General features: G+C 32.6%; 1 protein-coding gene across 6 annotated transcripts in view; it reads right to left on the bottom strand.

Annotated features, from left to right (window-relative positions):
* Window positions 1-22,888, bottom strand: part of POT1 (protection of telomeres 1) — a 108,826-nt gene that overhangs the window by 13,312 nt on the left and 72,626 nt on the right. For all 6 annotated transcript variants that reach the window (XM_017517550.2, XM_037734576.1, XM_037734577.1 and 3 more), the window contains 6 exons: window positions 21,739-21,894; window positions 15,807-15,973; window positions 14,640-14,719; window positions 10,047-10,103; window positions 6,817-6,973; window positions 5,127-5,332 (listed from right to left, as the gene is read on the bottom strand). In XM_017517550.2, coding sequence (XP_017373039.1) covers window positions 5,127-5,332; window positions 6,817-6,973; window positions 10,047-10,103; window positions 14,640-14,719; window positions 15,807-15,973; window positions 21,739-21,894 — 823 coding nt within the window. The remainder of the gene's footprint in view (window positions 1-5,126; window positions 5,333-6,816; window positions 6,974-10,046; window positions 10,104-14,639; window positions 14,720-15,806; window positions 15,974-21,738; window positions 21,895-22,888) is intronic.

The raw sequence follows: 22,888 nt of genomic DNA, 5'->3' as shown, positions 1-22,888 counted from the left end.
AGAGGCTCCTGCCTACTGTTCAAAACTGCAATAGGTGACCGACCATTCACTAACTCTTTTCTCTATGAGTCCCTCTCCAGAAATGCTATTTCAAAGAAACCGGTGAGATTTCATCTAGTCATTCACACTGACCACACCAGTGTGGCTCTGGCACATAAGCTGGACAACCTTGGTCAAGTTACTTAAACTCTGGTATATCAGTTTCCCCATTTGTAAAACTGAGAATAATGTTACTCTGTAAGATCATTATAAAGATTAAATGAGTTAGTAATTGTAAAGCACATAAAGCCATGAGTGGCTACTGGTATCAATATTTTTATGATTTCCTCTTAATAAAAAGTCCATGAAAGGAAACACTTTTGTTGTGTTTGCTACATTACCACTAATGCCTAAATCAGTGTCTGGCACACAGTAGGCATTCAATAAACATGTTTTGAACAAATGAATGAGTACAAAAAAAGACATTCATCTATGTGAATACTAGGTTTCTAAAGGTTTGTATCTGGAGCCGTCTTAAGAGAGAACAATTTATTTGCAATCAGTAGACCTATTTTAACATGGACTATGGAGACAGAAAGGCCTAAGTTTAAATTTTTTTTCTGACTTTTACTAGGTCTTTAACTTTGAGTTCTTCACCATTTTCTCTTGGTCTGTTTCCTCATCTGTTTAAAAAGGGGATATATCTAGCTTACAGAGGATCTGTTATGAGAGTTAAAGATAAAATAGTAAACTAGGTAGTAAAGTGCCTGACACATAGTCTATTTAGTAAATTATAGGTATTAACAACAAATACTATGATAAAATGATTCAGTTACATTATAGTTCCATACCAATTATGTTTCAGAGGAAGTTAAATATCATGTAGTTTAAAATACAGTGTTAATAATAAATATTATAAACAATTCTATACCCACAAGTTTGACACCTTAGATGAATCCATTTCTTGAAAGACATAACCTATCAAAACTTACACAAGGAGAAACGGATAATCTGAATAGGACTATATCTATAGAGAAATTAAAACAATAATAATAATCTTGAAAAAAATCACCACGCTCAGATCGTTTCAATAGAGAAGTCTACCCAAACACTGAAATGATAGCAATTCTCTACTATGTATTCCAGGAAATGGAAGTAGAGGGAACGTTTCCTAACTCTTATGAGGCCAGTAATATTATAATATATAACCAAATACACTACAAGAATGAAAACTTACAGATCAATTTCTCTTATAAACACACATACAAAAATACTCAAATAATATTTAAATATTAAATCAAAAAAGAAAATAATTATTCATCATGACTAAATGAGGTTTAGGTATGCAAGGCAGGTTAAACACCCCAAAATCAATTAATATCATTTATCACATTAATAGGCTAAAGAAGAAAAATTGTATAATCACATTAATAGATGTAATAGAAAAGGCATTTGATAAAATTCAACATCATTAATAATAAAAATTCTCAGCAAACTAAGAATATTGGGAAAATTCTTCAACTTGATAAAGAACATCATAAAATAGTGACAGCTAAAATTACATTTAATGGTGATACTTTCCACCTAAGATTGAGATCAAAGCAAGAACATTCCCTCTCATTGCTTCTATTCAACATTGTACTGGAAGCCCTACCTAATGCAGTAAGAGAAGAAAAGGAAATAAAAGGTATACATATTAGGAAGGAAGAAATAAGCTGCCTTTGTTTAGAGGAAATCACAACAAAAAATTATGAAATAATAAGCAATTACAGCAATGGTACAGGATACAAAGTTAATAAAAAAAATCAATTGCTTGCCTATATATAAGCAACAAACAATTAGAGTTTGAATTTAACATAAAATAATCATCACCAAAAAAGAAACTACTTAGGTATAAAGCTAAAAAAATGTGATCTATATTTTGTTGGATTTATTTATATGAGGAAAGCTATAAAATCCTAGAGAGATCCAAGAAGATCTACATAGAGAGATAGTCCATGTTCACTGTCAATAACATCAAGATGTTAGTTCTCCCTCTCCACTCTGACTTACAGATTTATGGCAATCTTAATAAGAATCCCAGCAAGTTATTTTTGGATATTGACAAGCTGATTATAAAGTTTACGTGGAAATGCAAAAGTTTCACAATAGCCAACACAATACTGAAGAAAAAGAAGAAAGTTGGAGGACCAACACTACATAATTTCAAGAATTACTATATAGCTTTAGAAATAAAGATGGTGTGATATTGGCAAAATAACATATAAATAGATTAAAACAGAATAGAGAACAAAGAAACAAATTCACATGAATAAACTGGTTTGACAAAGAAGTAAAGGTAATTCAATGGAGTTAAAAAGTAACCATTTGTTACTTTTTAACAAATGGTACTGGAAAACTGGACATCTGCATGAGAAAGAAATCTGGACACAGATCTTACACCTTTTACAAAAATTAACTGAAAATGCATTACAGATCTAAACATAAAATGCAAAACTGGAAAACTTCTAGAAGATAACAAAGAAGAAAAGCTAAACATTCTGGAAAAGGCAAAACTATAAAGATAGTAAAAAGATCAGTGGTTGCCAGAGGTTTGGAGAAGGGGTAGAAGGATGAATAGATAGAGCACAGAGGATTTACAGGGCAGTGAAACTGTTTTCTATGAGACTCTGATGGTGGGTACATGGTATTCTGCACTTGTCAAAGCATAAATAACTGTACAACACAACGAGTGAACCCTAATGCAAACTATGGTCACAATAAAATAGTGTCAACTGCATTAACTTGACATGAATATCAGTGAGTGCTGCTGCAGGTCCTTAAAGTCTAAGAATGACTTTGGTTTACTTTGGTTTATATAGTTTACTTTGGTTCATCTCTAAGTCCAGGTCAGTTTTTGATTTTGTTATTTCCTAACAAGAACAGTGTTATACTGCAGTAAGATCCTAGCCCTTGGCTCAGGCTATAATACTTAAAAACATAAAAACAAAAAGAGCTCACATTCTTATATTCCTTTTACATTTCAAAGTGCTTTTACATACATTCTAATTTTTTGTCTTTTTTTCAAATAAGGCATTTTTTAAAAAGCAGTTTAAGGTTCACAGCAAAATTAAGCAAAAGGTACAGTTTCCTTACGTCATTTACCCACTTTATTATCATTCAACTATCCCCTTACTTCCCCATTCTCAACATCTTGCACCAGAGTGGTAAATTGTCAATTGAGAAACCTATTTTAACAAACCATTATCAAAGTCCACAGTTTATATTAGCATTCACTCTTGGTGTTGCAGGCTATATGTTTCGTTCTTAAGATTTCATTTTTTTTTCTTCTTTTTAAGGAGCAGTTTTAGGTTCACAGCAAAATTAAGAGGAAGGTATAGAGATTTTCCATATCTCCTGCTACCACACATGCTAGCCTCCTCCAGTATCAACATCCTCCACCATAGCAGTACATTTGTTTTGTTTGTTTGTTTGTTTATTTTATTGCATTTTAGGTTTTGGGGTACATGTGAAGGACATGAAAGATTGTTGCATAGGTACACACGTGGCAGCGTGATTTGCTGCCTTCCTCCCCATCACCCATATTTGGCATTTCTCCCCATGCTATCACTCCCCAACTCCCTACCCCCCACTGTCCCACCCCTATTTCCCCCCAACAGGCCCCAGTGTGTAGTGCTCCCTTCCCTGTGTCCATATGTTCTCATTGTTCAACACCCGCCTATGAGTGAGAACATGTGGTGTTTGATCTTCTGCTCTTCTGTCAGTTTGCTGAGAATGATGGTTTCCAGGTTCATCCATGTCCCTACAAAGGACACAAACTCATCGTTTTTGATGACTGCATAATATTCCATGGTGTATATGTGCCACATTTTCCCTGTCTAGTCTATCATCAGTTGGCATTTGGGTTGGTTCCAGGTCTTTGCTATTGTAAACAGTGCTGCAATGAACATTCATGTGCACGTGTCTTTACAGTAGAACGATTTATAATCCTTTGGATATATACTCAGTAACGGGATTGCTGGGTCAAATGGAATTTCTATTTCTAGGTCCTTGAGGAATCGCCACACTGTCTTCCACAATGGTTGAACTAATTATACTCCCACCAACAGTGTAAAAGTGTTCCTATTTCTCCACATCCTCTCCAGCATCTGTTGTCTCTAGATTTTTTAATGATCGCCATTCTAACTGGCGTGAGATGGTATCTCAATGTAGTTTTGATTTGTATTTCTCTGATGACCAGTGGTGATGAGCATTTTTTCATATGTTTGTTGGCCTCATGTATGTCTTCTTTTGTAAAGTATCTGTTCATATCCTATGCCCACTTTTGAATGGGCTTGTTTTTTCCTTGTAAATCTGTTTTAGTTCTTTGTAAATTCTGGATATCAGCCCTTTGTCAAGTGGTACATTTGTTAAAAATGAACCTATACTGACATATAATCACCCAAAGCTATAATTTACATAGGATTCCCTCATTTATTAAAAATAAAACTATATATTACTCTAATGCAAATTAAAGAAGGTATTTTTCCTTTATTACAAAAGGTTACAACGAAAGAAAATACAACAAAACAAAATTTTCCTTAAGGAAAATAAAGAAACTTTAAATTTGCCATGAGAAAAAATTTACAGTACATATTTTAGAAAAATATTAGATAAAAATTAGATGAAAATGAAAAGAAAATGAAAAAACAAACATGACAAATTTCATTTATAGCTTATCAAGTTATCTTGCTTCCATGGTCTCTTTCTTGATTTAGATACAGTAGATGATTTTCACCCTATTTTTATGAAACAATAGTGACATCCAGAGGCCAAGAAAACAGCAACAGTACATAACCAATCAGCCTCTTTATCATTACTTAACTAGATAATCAGCTCAGCCATGACAAAATTGAATGCAAACAAACAATATAGTTAAATGTAAACACTTGAATCTAATGTACAATTTCAAAGGTAATTAAGATAAATGTATGTGCGTGTGTATATATATTTGAATCTAGTTAACATATATATTCAATTTTGTAAAATTTAAATATTATTTTTACTTTATACATACTAGGTAGCCTATAAAGTATATTAAACAATAATTAATTAGGAAAATTATGCAAAAGCAGTATTCTAACAGAACAGTGACTTAAGTATCTTACCTTCTATCAAAAGTAGACATTCATTTGAAAGTGGGAGAATACCATTATTTTTCACAAAATGAACTGCTACTTTTCGTCCTTTTTGATCTTTAGTGGTCCAGATTTTCGAATCATATAATGATGTATTTTGTAACTTGACATCTGGAGTTTTAGTTGCACCATCTTGCAAAATTATATCCAACTCGCCCTCATGTGGAACTTCTTGCCTAAAATCATTGACAATGAAATGACAGAAATCAATTTTGGTATGAGCTTGAAAACTTCAATTTTAACATGTTACTTAATTAAAAAGTATCATTCTTACATGCAGATGAATCAGTTACTTTTTCTTAAATTATGTAAATTATGGAGCTAATTCACTTTGCAGAATAAATAACTTTTATTCAATAGATAAATATTTGATATTTTGTGTGTAAGCATATCCAAATCATAATTACATTAACTGCTAGCAATTTTCATGCCTGGTTTTGTGATACAAAATTACTTATAATTATTCCTAGCACTGTTTTTTTCTCCTCTGTAAGGAATGCTAAATTTCCCAGTAGGAGAAAAAAAATGCAGTGGCCCCCTGTCTTCACTCCAGTTAAATATCCACTGACCACACTTAGGGAAAAGAGTAATTCTAACCTAACACTATTTTCAATTCTGTTTATAATTAATAATTTTAAGAAGTCACATGGTTAAGTATTATGTAGTAGAAATGACAGAATTTGGAAACAAAAGGTTTATGGCTTTATTCTGGTTCTGTTGCCAACTGTGTAACTTTAGATAGTTTCTGTTAATTTCTGAGATAATGTCCTTATTTGTTTAAAAAATGATCACACAGAATGGTTTTATTTTACAAAGCTATATTTTATGATACTCAATGAGCCAAAATTTGACAATACTTGAAGAATTATCTAAAATCCTTATATATATATTTTAATCCCAAAGCTCAAATGGGTAAAGATGGTTCCTTCACTTTTTATTTAAGATTTTATAATAAAAAAATCTCCTCAAACAGTATTATACCCAAATTTTGGAGGGGAAAATATATGTATATTAATGAACACAGATAGTCACAATTTATAAGCATACAAATATATGGCTATGTACATATATACTTATACATTGTAGCACATTTTAGTGAAAACTCAATTTATGGCATTCAAATAATATATCAATTATCTACATTTTCCAAAACAGCATTTTCGATATTCAGAGGAAAGGTAGGTAAATTGCAACAAAAAGATAAGCTTTTCAAAATGATTTTCAGAATATGTCTTGAGTTGATTTTCTAGCAAAAGGATTACAAAACCATTATATACATTTATTATATATTTATATCACTTAATTAGAAATTTCATGTAATTACAAACCTTTTCAAAAATTTCAGTTAATAAACGTTTATATTTAGGAAGATACTTTTGCAACAAATGAGCCTGCCCAAATACATTCATTTATTATTTCTCATTTGCTTTTATCAGAATGACTAAGCTGAATTTAGATCTAAAAATAGCACCCACTTTTATTACTATCAAAGAATTTATTCTCTAAGAATTTAGTATTTTACCTAAAAACATTACCATTCTTTGAAAATATAATACATATATTCACAATTTACTTATTCCTAAGACACAAAATTATACATATGTGCACACATATACACAAATAATATGAACACTTCTGTTTTATTATGGAAAATACTCACAGTAAATGACATTTAGGGCAATGAAGTTTAACAGACTGAAATAGTCTTCTGGGCTTATATGACCTCAATTTTGCTCGGATGCGATACTGTTGAGGAGCTTTCTGTTTCAAAATGGCACATAGTGGTGTCCTCTCCAAATACTGATGATCTGTAAGTACTGTAAAGAATTTTTATATTAAATCATAATAAGAATATTTATAACATGCATCATCCTGAACCAAATATGTACTATAAAATCTAATTAAGCTCTATTGTCAACTCCATGAAAGCAAGGGTTATGTCTTTATTCCCGGATGTACACTCAAGGTCCACTATCACAGTGCCAGGCACATAGTAAGTGCTCAACAAATGTATACTAATAAATGCTGGATTATCTGGGGAAGAAATAATTGCTTAGTAAGTGTTCAAAAAAGCATTTTTATATGGGACTAATGGAAATCTGGCTAACAGAAAAAAAAAAGCAAGGTTTATTAGCTAAGAAAATAATATACTAGGCAACAGTTTAAGTTCTAACTGGTGTCTGACACAATTAGACACTGAAGTTCTAATTAGTGTCTATAAGAAAACACATTGGCCCAATATTATATGCAGGCTCTTTGATGTTTCAAATTAGTTACTTTTTATTGAACCATCATTTATAAAATCAGATTGTTAAGAACAGGAAGGGACATTAAGGGTGATCCGTCATGGGAGTGGTGTAGTAGTGGAGAAGAAGTCTGGGAAGCTGGAAGGAGGGAGTGCAGGAGAAGGAAGAGGAAAAGGAAGAGGAAGTTGCGTCAAACTGGGGAAAAAAAAGCTAGACAAAAGCACTGGGAGCAATTGCCTGGGAAACAGGTACAAAAGGTCTCCTCAGCTACTTGTGGAAAGAAGGTCTGGGATTGTAGTGATCAGTTTTTACTGGGGAAAGTATAAAATTGCTGGTGACTCTTAGCTTAAGGCAACAGCTTGCTATACATTCTAGCTTAACAGTTTTGTGTGTTTTAGAAAATAGAAATGATATACAAATCTTATTAACTTCATTGGTGAAAACAATTCCTTTCAGTACCGAGCTTTAAGCCAATGAAATTCTTGCAGAATTAGTTTTCCTTCAAGGAGCAAATGGCCAAGAGTTTACAGTGGAACATTTTATTGCGGTGGCGATTGTTTTTAAAAAACCATTGGCAGACCTGATCAATTTAGTGTAAATTGCTATACAGTGATAACAACAATTGCTTCAAACTCATATTTTAACCGGAAATTTTTAAATATTCATTTTAAAATGCTTTCAAACTTAAGGAAAATTGCATTAACAATACAAAGACCTTCTGTAAAATCTTCACCAAGATCTACCAATTGTTAACATTTTTGCACATTTATCATTGTCTTTGGGTCTGTTTTTATCTCTGTCTCTCACCACAAAAACATTATTGAATCATCTAACTACCAAACATTATGCCTCCTTTCCTTTAAATTCTCCAGTATGTATTTCACAAGAAGACATTTTATTGACATAATTACAGGGCAGTTTTCAACATTAGAATATTTAACTGATTTATAACTATAATCAAATTAATAAACATTACTCAAATTTCTCCAATTGTCCTCAAAATGTTCTTCTTAGCATTCATTTTACTTTCAAGTGTAAGATCCAATCCTGGACCATGTATTACACTTAATTCTCATGTCTCTTTAGACTTCTTTAATGTAAAACAGATCCTTAGCTTTTCTTTGTCTTTCATGACACTGATATATTTGAAGAGTACAGTCCATTTATTCTGTAGAATAAACACCAATTTGGGTGTGTCTGGTTCTTCCTCAGGCTCAGATTTAGCTTATGCATTTTTGGCAGGAATAATGGACAAGTGGTACTGTGTGCTTCTCAGTGTATCACATTGAGAGGCATACAAAGTGAATGTTACTATTAATGTGAGCCTAACTTTACTTAGCTGGTAAAGGCAGTGTCCAATCACTTCTCTACTAAAAACTTACTGTTTCCCCCTTGTATTTAACAAAAATATACTAGAGAAAATATAAATATCTCATTTTTCTTCAAATATCCTGATAGTTTAGAATCCACAGATTCACAACTATCTCAACAATTACTATAATGGGTACAAAATGGAGATTTTTTTTCTAAGTTCATTATCCCTTTTATATTTGTTATTCTACTTTAAGAAAGATATTTTCACTTAACTCCATATATTTTCTTTATCTTTTGTTAATTATCATCAACATGGGCTCATGCATTCCTACCTTATTCAATTAGTACTAACATTATTTATTTTGATGCTCAGATGTTCCCAGGTTAGATATATTCTATCATAAGCCATTTGACAAGTTTCATTAACTGAGAACCTCCTTACTTTCTAGTACTACAAAGTTACTCCATACTAATCTTGTAATTCCCCTGTTCTAGTTCTGAAATCTGCTGTTTCATGAAGAAGCCCTGATTCCTTTGAGAGAGAGATATTATTTATAACCCAAGATCTGTGCACTAGGTGCGCTTAGTGCAACTAGAGTGCTGCTGCGTCTATGCCCTTTCATGGAGAGAGAGAGAGAGGGTATATATGAATACATATTCACACAGATATGCAGGTACACACACCCCTACAATACAAAGGAATGTGTATGTGTGTGAATATATGTGTATCATACATACACATAGCTACATCTATTTCTGTATTTATCTATAAAATCATGAGTACATAATGGCACCTCCAATTACAATACAGCATTACAAGCTTTTATCAAGCCTTCTCACATTCATATTTGTACTTCTTTCTGCAATGTGAGAAATTAAATTTTTTACAATAGCACATTTAATATATTTGTGTTTAAAATATTTTTCTGAAAAATTTTTTAAAATCTTAGCTGATGTTACAGAAGGAGAGTATTTGATAGACACACTATCATTACTAAAATTAAATTAAAATTTTGAGGCATATTGTAAGGAGCTTCTTTATGGTACACTGCTAAATGCATAGTGTGACAGGATAACTCTTCACCTAATAGCTTAAGTCATGCAACTCTAACAGAGATACATGACTTAAAATACATCACGTATTTAATGTTTAAAACATATATCTGTTTTATGGACAATGTAGAAGAAGAAAGTTAAATATGGACATGCTTTAGCTTTCAAGGATATGTGTTCTACTATTAGAAAGAAATGGATTAGTTGGGAAATACAGAAGCAGACTTTATTATGCTCATTACTGTGCCCGTATCTCAAAAAGGATGCACAATCTTACTTGTAGCAGATAGCTGTTGACATCTTTCCACCTCGTATAATGATACTGATCCAGAGCCTATAAAAAGGAAAAGGCAAAAGAATTAAGTCCATTACAATTTCAATGTAGAACTGAAAACTATGCAACATTGCTGAGACGAATTGAAAAAAATATAAATAAATGGTGAGATATGCCACATTCACGATTTAGAAGACTCAATATTGTTATCAATTCTCTCCAAATTAATCTGTAGATTCAGCATAATCCTTCAAAAATAGAGGCTAGGGCGGGCATAGTGGCTCATGTCTGTAATCCTACCACTTTAGAAGGCTAGAGTGGGTGGATCACTTGTGGTCAGGAGTTCGAGACCAGGCTGGCCAACCTGGTGAAACATCTTCTCTACTATAAATGCAAAAATTAGCCAGGTGTGGTGCACAAGCTTCTAATCTCAGCCACTCAGGAAGCTGAGGCACGAGAATCGCCTGAACCCAGGAGGCAGAGGCTGCAATGAGCTGAGATTGTGCCACTGGACTCCAGCCTGGGCAAAAGAGCAAGACTCTACCTCAAAACAACAACAAACAAACAAACAAATAGCAGAGGCTTTATTGTGGAAATTCAAAAACAGATTCTATCACTTATGTGGAAGTGCAGAAAATCTAGAATATTAAATAACATTTTATAAAAGAAGAACAAAATTGGAGGACAACGTACATGACTCCGAGACTTACTACAAAGTTACAGTAATTTAAGACAACATGGCACTAGCATGAGGATTGACAAATAAATCAACTGAATTAAATTAAACAGAGAGCCTGGGAACAAGCCCACATTTTCACTGTCTTGATTTTTGACTAAAGCAACACTGCAATTCAAGGAGAATGCAAATGGTGCTGCAAAAACTCGAAATTTAGTATGGGGAAAAATGCATACTTCACACTATACTAGTAAGTATTGAATGGAAAGCCTAGACATAAGCCCACATTTATACTCCCTTGATTTTTGATAAAGATACTAAAGCCATCTAACAGAAAAAGGAAACAAATGATGCCACAACTAGAAATTCCTAAAGAAAAAATGTCTACCTCATATCCTGTGGCTAGGTATTAAAAATGAAACAAACTAGTGATACATGCAACAATGTGAATAAATCTCAAAAACTTTAGTATGTACATAAAGAGTACATATGATTGAATTTTTTCAAAATTCTAGAACAGCAAATCTACATGTTTATGTATTAGCCAAAACACATGGAGTGCTACATGAAATGGTTAAGTTGTCCATTTCACTGCAAGTAATTTTACCTCAAAAATAAAAAAAGAACTCTAAATAACTACAAAATTCTAGCTAATTATGTTCATATTAAGGTGTTTGGAAAGTGTACTTATGTCTGCAACTTACCTTGAAATGTGTAAAAAATATAAATTAATGAATGAAAAGAGGCATACAGGCCAGGTGCGGTGGCTCACATCTGTAATCTCAGGACTTTGGGAGGCCAAGTTGGAAGGATCACCTGAGGTCAGGAGTTCGAGACCAGCCTGGCCAACATGGTGAAATCCCATCTCTGCTAAAAATACAAAAATTAGCTGGGTATGGTGGCAAGCACCTGCAATCCTAACTATTGGGAAGCTGAGGCAGGAGAATCACTTGAACTTAGGAGGTGGAGGTTGCAGGGAGCCAAGATGGTGTCATTGCACTCTGGCCTAGGGGACAGAGTGAGACTCCATCTCCAAAAAAAAAAAAAAAAAAAAAAAAAAGGCATATAGAAATAAATACACAAGTGACAAAGCAAACAGAGTAAAGTATTTATTGGAGAATCTAGGTGGTAGGTATTTGATTATTCAAAGTACAATTGTTTTAACTGTACCATGTATGAAAATTTTTATTATGTTGAAAAAATACAGTGTAGAAGAAATAAAAGGGGAGATGAAAAAAATATTAAACTATGCAATTTAATAGAAGGACCCAATGAACATCACAAAATAGGATTTTACTCTAACAGGAAAGCAAAAGTAGTAGTCATAGCAATAAGGTTACAAAATGTTTTCTAAAAAGAATTTAAGACTTTAAAAATCTATATTTTATAAATACTTTAGCTTAGATTCTACTATATATGAAAATATATTACATTTTTATAATTTATATTATAGGGCATCACACACAAACATATGCATGACTAGTCAGTCCCTTATCCTCAATATTGCTAATAAATAGTATTAAAAATCCAAGTCAAGAGGACTTGAATGTACAATTTCAATACATCTAATGTAGTAACTAATATTGGCCATTACAACATGAGATGGAAACAATGGCAGAAACCATAAAAGTAGTCAAATAAGAAACTGTGTAAAACACACATGGCTGCCCACAAACTGACAAAAATATATTTCAACAGAAAAGCAGATAAAGGGTAAAGGGCAGACAATCTGAGGAAGAAGGAATTAAAAACATTCATGAAAATACAATAAGATTTTCAAGTTTCCAAGTAGTCAGGAAAATTAAGTTAGAAAACGCCTTTTACCTGCGGAATTGTTAAAAATTATAGTGTTAACTTCCCATACCATGAAGATGTGAAGAAAGTACATTCTTCTGTGCTGCTATTTGGATATAAATTCTTATGACCTTTGGTAAATAATCTGGCAGCATCTATTAAAAGATGTGCGTACCCTTAGATACATGAACCTCACTTTTAGGAGTTTATTCTGGAGAATTAAAAACATGGAAGTACATATAGTCAAGGATGTTTATTAAAGTACTATTTGTAAGAGCAAAAAACTGGTCACGATCTCAAGGTCTATTAAATGAAAAATGTAAAAAAGTGTACTATTATTATGATGGAACTATAATGAATTTGAGTCATATGAATTAGCCCAGAAAAAAGGGTCTATGACATACTGTTGAAGAAAGCAATTATTTATTATAGTGTGATTTCATTTTGGTAAAAATTTAAGAAAAAGGCCAGAGTCATATTGTTTATATATATGTTTGTATAAAGATGAAGCGACTGAAGAAATCACACTAAAGTGTTAATCTTACCTCAGGGAGAGGGAATAAGGGCACAGTGAAAGCTATTCGACTAGATATTATAACATATATTACTGTGCACTTTAAAAATAATGAAAGAGTCATTTTAAAAGGAGAAAGAGATTGTAAAAAGTATAATTACAAATTATACTGTCTCCAAATGATCATCAATTGAACTAAATCAGTTTCCTAATGGTAGTTCAAGTAATCATACACCAGGCTAAAATGTTATCACCAGGGTGCTAGCAGTTTAAAATATGGAGAGTTTTAAAACGGAATTAGGAAAATAAATGTAAAATATATACAAGAAGTCAAATAGCCTGCATTTGGATCTGTCTTGCTTTGTCATCGGTTAACAGCTAAGTAACTGTGGACAAATTATATGATATCCATCCATCAAAGCCTCAGTTTCCCATTGTAAAAGAGAGAGAGAATAATTCATCTCATAGGAGTGCTGTTAGAATTAAAATAATAATGCATGCAGGCACTTAAGTGTCTACCAAGAAATGCATGTTAATTTTCATGCTTAACATTATTGGGATGTTAAGAGAATAAATCATTTTAAGAATCTCATAAAATGATTTTTTGGATCATAGAAGGGTAGAAGTTCGGTTGTTAAAAAAAACAAAACAAAAAACAGAGAAAAGTGACCTAGGTTCTAGTTCCCAAAATGCAGAAATAGAAAGTAAGACAGGCCAGGCGTGATGGCTCATGCCTGTAATCCCAGAATTTTGTGAGGCCAAGGCAGAAGGACTGCTTGAGACCAGGAGACCAGGAGGTAGAAAACAGCCTGAGCAACTTATAGTGGGATCCTGTTTCTACCAAAATAAATAAATAAATAAAAGATTAAAAAAAAAATAGCCAGGTGTGTTGGCATGTGCAGGACTATAAGTCCCTGCTACTCAGGAGGCTGAGGTGAGAGGATATCGCTTGAGCACAGGTGTTTGAAGCTGCAATGAGCTATGATCATGCCATTGCATTCTAGCCTGGTTACTAGAGCAAGAGCCTGTCTCTTAAACAAACAAAAACCCAGAAATTAACACTAAGTGGTAAAGAAAAAAATAATACACATTGAGGCTTTCAAGTGCAGATTTGATGAGCCACCTATTCAGGTAGACAATATTATAAGGATACATTCCACTGTTTGTTAATATTTTGTAATTAGATGACTGATTAATTCAATAAAGACTAGGAACTATGTATACATCTAACATATGTATGAGCAAAAAGTACTTGGGCTATGTGAAATAAGTGGCAAAAACAATCTTTGTTCCCTTTAAAAACTTATAAGCAAAATAGTTGTCTATGAAATCAATACAGATTTTCTTGTGCATATGCACACACGGTATGTATATATCCTAATCAAATAATCACTACCATCCAGTTTGAAAATGTAATTATATAATTTAGGAAGAAACCATGTTTACTTTTTGGCACAGGACACAGACAAAGATTTTAGTATGTTCCTCTACTATGTGAAATTTTTATTAAGGGAGACAACGAGAAGGCATTAAAAATAATTATGTTGATAAAACTAATTTATTTATTTTATTTAGCAGGAACTAAACTGTCAATGTTAAAGATTGTCCTTACTTGGAAAGCTGTCGTCAGGTTCTGATTGACAGATGAAATCTGAATGCTGATTGGCTGTCAAATTTGCAGATTCTAAATCCCTATAATTGAAAGAATAGAATTTCAAATTGCATAAAACAAAGTCAATATAGTAAATTTAGCTCTACCCATAAAATCCAGAAATTCACTGAAATTGTATATAAAATTTTGTGTGTATATGCATTCTTCAGTTAAGGGACTACTGCTTTTACCAGATTATCTGAGGGTTCTGAGGCCCCTCAAAATTAAAAAGTTGAGTGTAGAAAGATACAAATGGAACAGCAGAATGATGAAATACTGTAAACAAAAATAAACTGGGAATTTAACAAATGGCATTCTGAGTCTTAACAATCTCACTCTAGATTCAAGAAGCTAAATACTATGTTGCTATTTATAGCAATATTAAAATCAGTAAAATTGATATAAAAGTAATAAAACAGAAGCTAGAGTCACACTGATTTCAATGAATTGAAATTTAGACAAAAGTTATTTAAATTTACTGAACAGTATGTTTTCTCTTTGAAGATATGCAGGTTTTTAAAATTTCTAGTATATTGACCAAAATGCTTCTGCACACAATACTTGCTAGGAACACTGAGGGAAAAAGAGAACTAAATATATAGCAGGTTTAAGATACTATTTACTTCTTGGCACATGTAAGTTTTAAAAATGTTTTCAAAAGGTTTAAAATAAAGTGGCACACCAAAACATGTGTTATCTATTTAATTGGTGGCAATTCAGAAATATACATACATACACACACACACATTATGAGAGAATTAAATATTTTTGGAATCTTAGATATGTATCAAATTTTCCTAACTTTGGCTAAGGTCTAGTTTTCACTGTATATTGCTGTACTTGGACAGTGTGGCAAATGATACAAGAGAAGCATGACTGTAAAAGCCAGAATTTAACTGTTAGAAAACTTCAACTATAACCCTGGCTCTGCAACTACTTAGCTATACGAACCTATAATCAGTTGATTTGTTTCATTTGCCTCATCTACTTAAAAACATGGAGAATGGCACAAAAGGCTATAAGGATCAAACAGGAACCTATCAGAACCCCCAGGAACAATATGCTCTTAGAAATCAGCTTAATGAATACCTTATTCACATTTTCTAAATATTTACATTAAAACCTTACTTTTTCAGTTGCTCCACATCAGAGTTACTTTCTGGCAAGACCCTGATTCCCCGACCATAACTGGTACCTCCATGAAGATGAAACTCTAAACTTAACATTGTCTGATTCTCTGAATTCATTGATTGAAGTTTGGTATGAAGGCTATAGATTCTAAGAAAGCTTCCAACCTAAAAATAGATGATTTGTTATTTAGAAAGCAGGGGAAAATTAAAATATTTCTGATATTTAAAACTTTAATAACTAATATGGGGCAACGACCAACAACAACCAGGGCACCGACCAATCAGAAAATATACTAAAGTATCTGCAAAGTATGCTATACCACTGTGGCTGAATGTCAGCTGCATGGACACTAGATCAAAACTAAGCATATGGACATGTGCATGCATACGCATGTGCGCACACACGTACATATACACACACATTCAATTCTAATAGATTTTTCCATTTTGAAAAAAAAATTCTGTCTTTGCATCAATAAAATACAATGGTTAAGAAATCCATTACCTAAATGGAATTCAAGCCCTCTATTTGACTAAGGTTTCTGAAAATGTCTTGCTTTAACTAGTTTAAGGATTAATTAAATATGATCCCTAAGATACTGTCATTACAAGAATACTAAGAAGAAATTTTAGTGTGGTACCATCTAAAAATAATAAACATCTTCCATCTTACAACTTATCTGGAAAGAAAACTTTTGCATTTGTGCCTGCACCACCATAGTGTGAAACACTCTGTGACTTCAAACATGATTTAACTATAGTTTTGAATTAAATGTTCCATAATTAATCTCAGATGTTTTGCTAAACGTAGCCTACAAATGTCTTTAATTATAGACCACTGAGATTTTTCTTATAATGGAGATTTCATATGAAAGAGATGCAGAATGCTATTCAGAGATATTGACATCTATCTAAAAGCAGCAGCTAGATCACCTAAATCACATTTATATTTATGAAGAAGGATTTAGAAACAAAAGGAGTTACAAACAAGGAAATTTAATTCATTTGTATAAAAACAGCACTCCTGACTACTGGGTGACTGACTATAGGGATACCACTCTTTCTACCTAAAAGTTCAGGATTAAGTAACAGACATCTTACGTAACAGAAAAGCTATATAGGTTAAGAATTCTTTATCTGAAATACTTGAAACTAGAAGTGCTTCAGATTTCAGAGGTTTTTGGATTTTGGAATATCTACATATACATAATGAGATATCTTAGGGATGAGACCCAAGTCCAAAAATAAAATTCATTTATGTTTCATATTACACATTACACACATAACCTGAAGGTAATTTTCTACAATATTTACAATATTTTTGTGCATGAAACAAAGTTTCTGTACACTGAATAATCAGAAAGCAAAAAGATCACTATCTCATATTGGCATTCAAAAGGTTTGCATTTTGGAGACTTCTGGACTTTCAGATTACGGAGGCTCAATCCTATCAGGGGAAACACACTAAAAAAAGATGAATATTAAATGAACTTTCCAATTCTGCTTATTGTAGGATATCAGTAAAGGAGGTAAGGAGAAAACCCACAGTCTCGGGTGCTACTTGTTCATTCCCAAAGATCTTTTTTCTCATTGAATCATGGGTTTTATGAGGAGGAGATAAGATAAAGCCTTTTCTTCTTTGACCTTTTTCACTTACATCTATGTCATAGCCAGGAGTAGTATAAAGAAAGTTAAAGAAGAAAAGCACAAAAAGAAAAAGAAAAAATTCATTTTCCTCATAGTCTTCAAAGTGAGACAGTGGAAAAAATATAAAAATTTCTAGTTTTATCTCATTCTTTTTGACTGGATTATTTCGTGATTCTTTTAAAATATGTGTGCATATATATGCATATATATTAGTATAGCACATGTATATATGATCTACAAAAGATTGGAAAGAAGGCCTAACACATGGACAAAGATATATCTTCATATACTAAAAGCTTTGATATTATAAAAATGGTAATTTCCTCCAAATTAAACTTTACATTCTATGCAATTCAATCAAAATCCCCAGAAGCTTTAATGGAATCTGAAAACCAAATCCAAAAACAAAAGAGAATAGTCAAATTCAATTCTGAAGAATATGAGATGGGGGCTTTACCCTATCAAAAAGTACATAAAGAAAAAGGATAATAAACATAGGTGTACATATAAACCCACATGTGGAGACACAGAGAGAGGGATGTGGGGAGCAAAAAAAAAAAAAAAAAAAAAAATGAGAACAGGCAGAGCACAAAGAAGGTTTGATGTGTAGGGTTTTATTTCCTAAAATGTAAAAGTGTTTGAAATAAATGTGGCAGAACATTTAAAAATAAGGTGAACATATGGGTGTTTATTATACTATCTTCTCTACTACTGTATTTTTAAATATAACAAAATTTCTAGGCCAAGATATAAGTCATTCACATAAAGATAAGTTGTTATTATCAAAAATTCCTTATGGAGGCAGCATTGTATTTTTTTAAAAGCTTGACTAAAAATGCTACGAAATATGCCAGGTGTTCTACTATAAAACATAAGTATTGGTTAATCTTATCAGTATTAAGATTCTGAAAACACAAATGAAGAATCATAACTAAAAAATTATAAAAACAATTTAAAAAACTATTATAGAAGTCTATTTCTATACCGAAACACTAATAAAAAAAAAAAGCAAAGTAAATATGGCTGGTAAGAAATGACTATCCCTTTAGAAATAATCAAATTATTCCTCATAAACTGTCAAGAATTTTTCTTTAGGTTTGCTATTTTTAATTCCCTGAATATGTCTCAAAATAGCCAATCAAATCACAGTTTTTGGTCAAGTAAAGGTCAAAACTTAATTATGACCATGCATATTTTGTAATTAACAATTGTTTCTGGTTAAGAGTTGGGATTTAGAAAGGAAAACTTTAGTTTCTAGACAAAAGGTTTGAAATGTCAGTTTATGTGACTGAGTCTGTGTAAAATGTTCAAGGGAATAATGTAACATACTTAAAAAACAAGATACACAAAATAGTTAAGGGCAATTCAGGCTCTAAAATGTATTGTTTGTAGATGTTGATTATATTCTATAATTGCATTATACTATCCTCTTTATTAAAATAAAAACACATTTTCTTCCTGCTCCTACACAGCAAAAGTCTTTTGAATTGGTTCCAGATATTTTGATAGAAAAATGCAATTTTAAACAGTTGTCTTGAAAGTATCAAGAAGAATTCATTTATATCAATGTCATGTGAGTGAAGTTTCTAAATTAACAAGAAATGTTACACAGGTTGTCAGAAAACAAATAAATGTAATGTCAATGTATATTAAATAAAAATCTAAAGTCATATTACAGAGAAAAATCCTTTTCATTTTTATATTGCATTGCAGACAAATAATGTAATGCTATATCTTTACAGAAAACACAGTACCATACATTTTCTTAATTATGTGTGCTCATATCACCCTCTAGTGAGCAAAATAAAGCAGACCATAAAAAAGGAGAAAAGAATTTGAAAAAAAAAAAAAAAAACATGGCACTCACTGATTCATTCATTCAGCAGCAGCTACAATTTGCTTCATTCTTACTATAGGGAAAGCACTGTGATAGGTGCTGTTTAGGACTAAGACAAGAAAAGAAGGAAAAGCGGGGAAACAGAAAGACCTATGGAAGCAGTATAGGGAAAGAAAAGAGAATTAAATGGTGAAGGTAGGTATGCAGAGTGTGGAACTAAGGTGAATCTAAAATGTAAATTCATTTTATTTATGAAAGAACTCTTTCTATGAAAAAACCTTCAGAACTGGACTTAGTATATTTACTTTTGAAATAAATGAATCAATGTGGATAGTATCTTTCAGGGAAATAATGTCAAAAAAAAATCTTCAACAGTCAGTGTTTTCTGATATGTCACTGATGTACTGATGTATGTGCACACGTACACACTTATAGAGGACAAAAAAGTGCAGTCAGTATCTTCCTGGACCTTGGATTTAATCTAATTTATTGATTTGAGTTGGGTGAACTTATTTGTTTTGTTGTTGTTTTGTTTTTTTTAAAATTTTTATTCTTTTTTCTGCAACCCAGAACAGTGTTGATAGTGAACTTATTTGTAATACAATATACAATGGATATATTTGTTCCTCCATGGCCACTGATTTATAAAGGGAAATTGGGCATTCAGTGAAAAGGGAAATTCAGATCTTTACTCTTATTGTCTTCTTTTAACTTCCTATAAGTAGGCTAGAAGATATTTGTGATGTAGATCACTTCCATTTAATGCTTTAAAGGATTAGCTCTGGAAGGAGACATGATGGGTTTAAACACTGGCTTCATCCTGATAGGAACAGAGGGTGGGGGAATTCTCAGAAGAAGAGGGCAGGTTCCCAGCAAGGACCCTGCCCTCAAGCTGAAAAGCCTCATATCACAGCCCAAAGTGAGAACTTGCATCCATGTTTTCCTGCTCGAATGTTGCCTTTTCCAAAACCACCCATGGCCCACCCCACATGCCATCCTGTGCCCATAAAAACCCAAGGCTGAGCCAGCAGAGAGAAGAGAGGCAGCTGACCATCAGAGACTACAGCTGGATGTCAGAGAAAAGCAGCTTGATTTCAGAGGGACAGCTTGATGGTGTAACTTGGGAGAAGAACCTGGCCAGAGATGATTGGATTTCAGGGGAAGACTACCTTCCTGCTCCATCCCCTTTTCAGCTCCCCTTCCTGCTGGGAGTCACTTTTATCAGTAATAAAATCCCCTGCATTTACCATCTTCAATTTATGCTTAAGACCGCATACTCCTGGATGCTGGACAAGAGCTCGGGTGCCACAACTGTGGGTGCGAAAGCCTGTCACAACAACCCTCCACTGAGCTATTAACACTTAAGGTGTCCATGGACAGCAGAGTTAAGAGTACTGCAACACTACCTCTGGGGCTTCAGGGGTCACAGATACTCTCTCAGATGCTGCTGCAGGGCCGGTACGGACTTTGCTTCTGTCCAGGCCCAAAAGCCCTTGCCCCAGTTCCTGCACCTGCTCACCTGTGTGTTCCCCTTCCCGCAAGGGGTAGGGCACAGGGGGTCTGAGTGAGTGCAGTTCGCCCTTGCCAGCACTGAAGTGGCAGGCTGGTTCCAGCGCCTGTGCATTCCAGTTCCTGCCTTCGAAGGGGTTTGGGAAATATCCTGCTTCAATCCAACTAGCTGTGGAATCTTGAATCATTGGTTTAACCTCTGAGTGCCTCACTTCACATTTGTAGAACAAGATGACTATCATCACCTATCTTATGAAGGTGCCTAGCAAAGGTTACTCATGCATATGAAGTGCCTAGCAAAGGTTACTCTTATTATTTACTGTATTATTTATCATACCATTGTTTACTACAAAAAGTACTTTCAAATAGAAGATACAATAGAGAAAAAATATTCCCTACGATTTTTGTTAATAGTTAAATACTGCCATATCTAAACTGTGTACCTCACTGTATTTCAAAAGACAGTATGCAAATTCTATAAAGTACACAGTATACACACACACCCAATTTATCATATTAGAGGTGATTTAACAATGTCTTTAACTAATGAGCAAGAAGTTACAAGCTATATTCTATCAAACCAGTTTACCAAGCTTAACATTAATAATATTTTATCTATCCTGTCATTCTAAAGCAGTATTATTTCACACAATACATTTTTTTTTTTTTACTATTTTCATGGAAGAGTTATGTATAGCTTAGCTTTAAGATATTTAAGAAAAATTATTTTAAAAAATGTTCTAACCCATTAGATTTATCTTTTAAAATTTAATGTGACATACATTTTACAACTTAAAAAGCAAAAAAAAAAAATAATAATAATTTCTAAGCTGTAAATATCACCTATAAATGTAACCATATATAAAAAACTTACATGGGCAAAAATCACTACAATTTATAAAAACATAAAATAACATTTTTTTCTATTCAACATCACCTTCAGAAATTTTGCCACTTGAACATGGTTATCGTAGACTAAAATATCTACTGTCAGATTTTGTAGCCGATGGATGTGGCTTAAATCACCTTCAAGAACAAGGTCTTGTATTAAGACTCTCCAAGATGGAAATGGTGTCCTGGTGCCATCCCATACCTGCCATAAGAGAGTACAGTAGTTTTATCATCCTTTTGAAAAAATATTGGTGCTAAAAACAGTTTTTTTCCTGTTAATAGTACTTAAAAGTAATTCAATGTATGCCTCTTAATATTGACACTATTTTAAATATGACATTATTTTCTGATTGTAAAGAACTACATATGAGCTATGGGTAATATGGAAAATGTAGAAAAATGTAAAGAAGAAAACGAGTCACACCACCGTAAGCCCAGACTAAATATTCTTGAGTCAAGTGCTTTACATAATAAAAACAAACCAAAATAGTCTCGAAATACATTCCTATTTATTAAAATGTTTGTATATAAATATAACTAGCAAAATTACAAATGCTCTAAAAATTGTAAAAATACTATATTTGACATTAATCAAATTATTTCTATGAGATTCAGTTTCATTCTTAAGATAGTTGTAAAGCATTATTCTGATGTTTCCATACAAATAAGTAAATGCTGCAAATTTGAATAACTAGCTTAATATGATGATTTTCAGGTTCGGATTATGCTTTTTGTTCTCCAAACTACATTACAGATAAGACATACAAACTACCAACCAACTCTGGCTATAAATGATGTCTGATTATTTATTAAAAAATGAAAACATAAAACAAATACTCAAAAGATAAGGTGGCACCAACAGACATTAAAACAAACAAAATATATACACTTAGAGAAAATTCAACTTGAGAGTATTGCTAAGAAAAATAATTTATTAATATTAACAGAATAGAGAAAAATGTAGAATGATGTTAGGTCAACAAATTTAGTAAATTATGCTTTTAATGCAAACCATTGGCGTATCATGGCTACTCAGAAATTTAAATGAATGCACTGTGGTTACTAAAAAAGTACCAATATTTGATATTGTGCCGAGTTTTAGATGGAAAATGATTGTACTGTTTTGTATGTGGCCAGAGAGTATTTCGAGTAGTATCTAGTTCCTCTGTTTTTTTTTTTTTTAAATTAAAAATTAT

The sequence above is a fragment of the Cebus imitator genome, unplaced genomic scaffold (genome assembly GCF_001604975.1).
Source record: "Cebus imitator isolate Cc_AM_T3 unplaced genomic scaffold, Cebus_imitator-1.0 Scaffold636, whole genome shotgun sequence".
Taxonomy (NCBI): domain Eukaryota; kingdom Metazoa; phylum Chordata; class Mammalia; order Primates; family Cebidae; genus Cebus; species Cebus imitator.
This window is presented reverse-complemented; position numbering and strand designations above follow the sequence as displayed.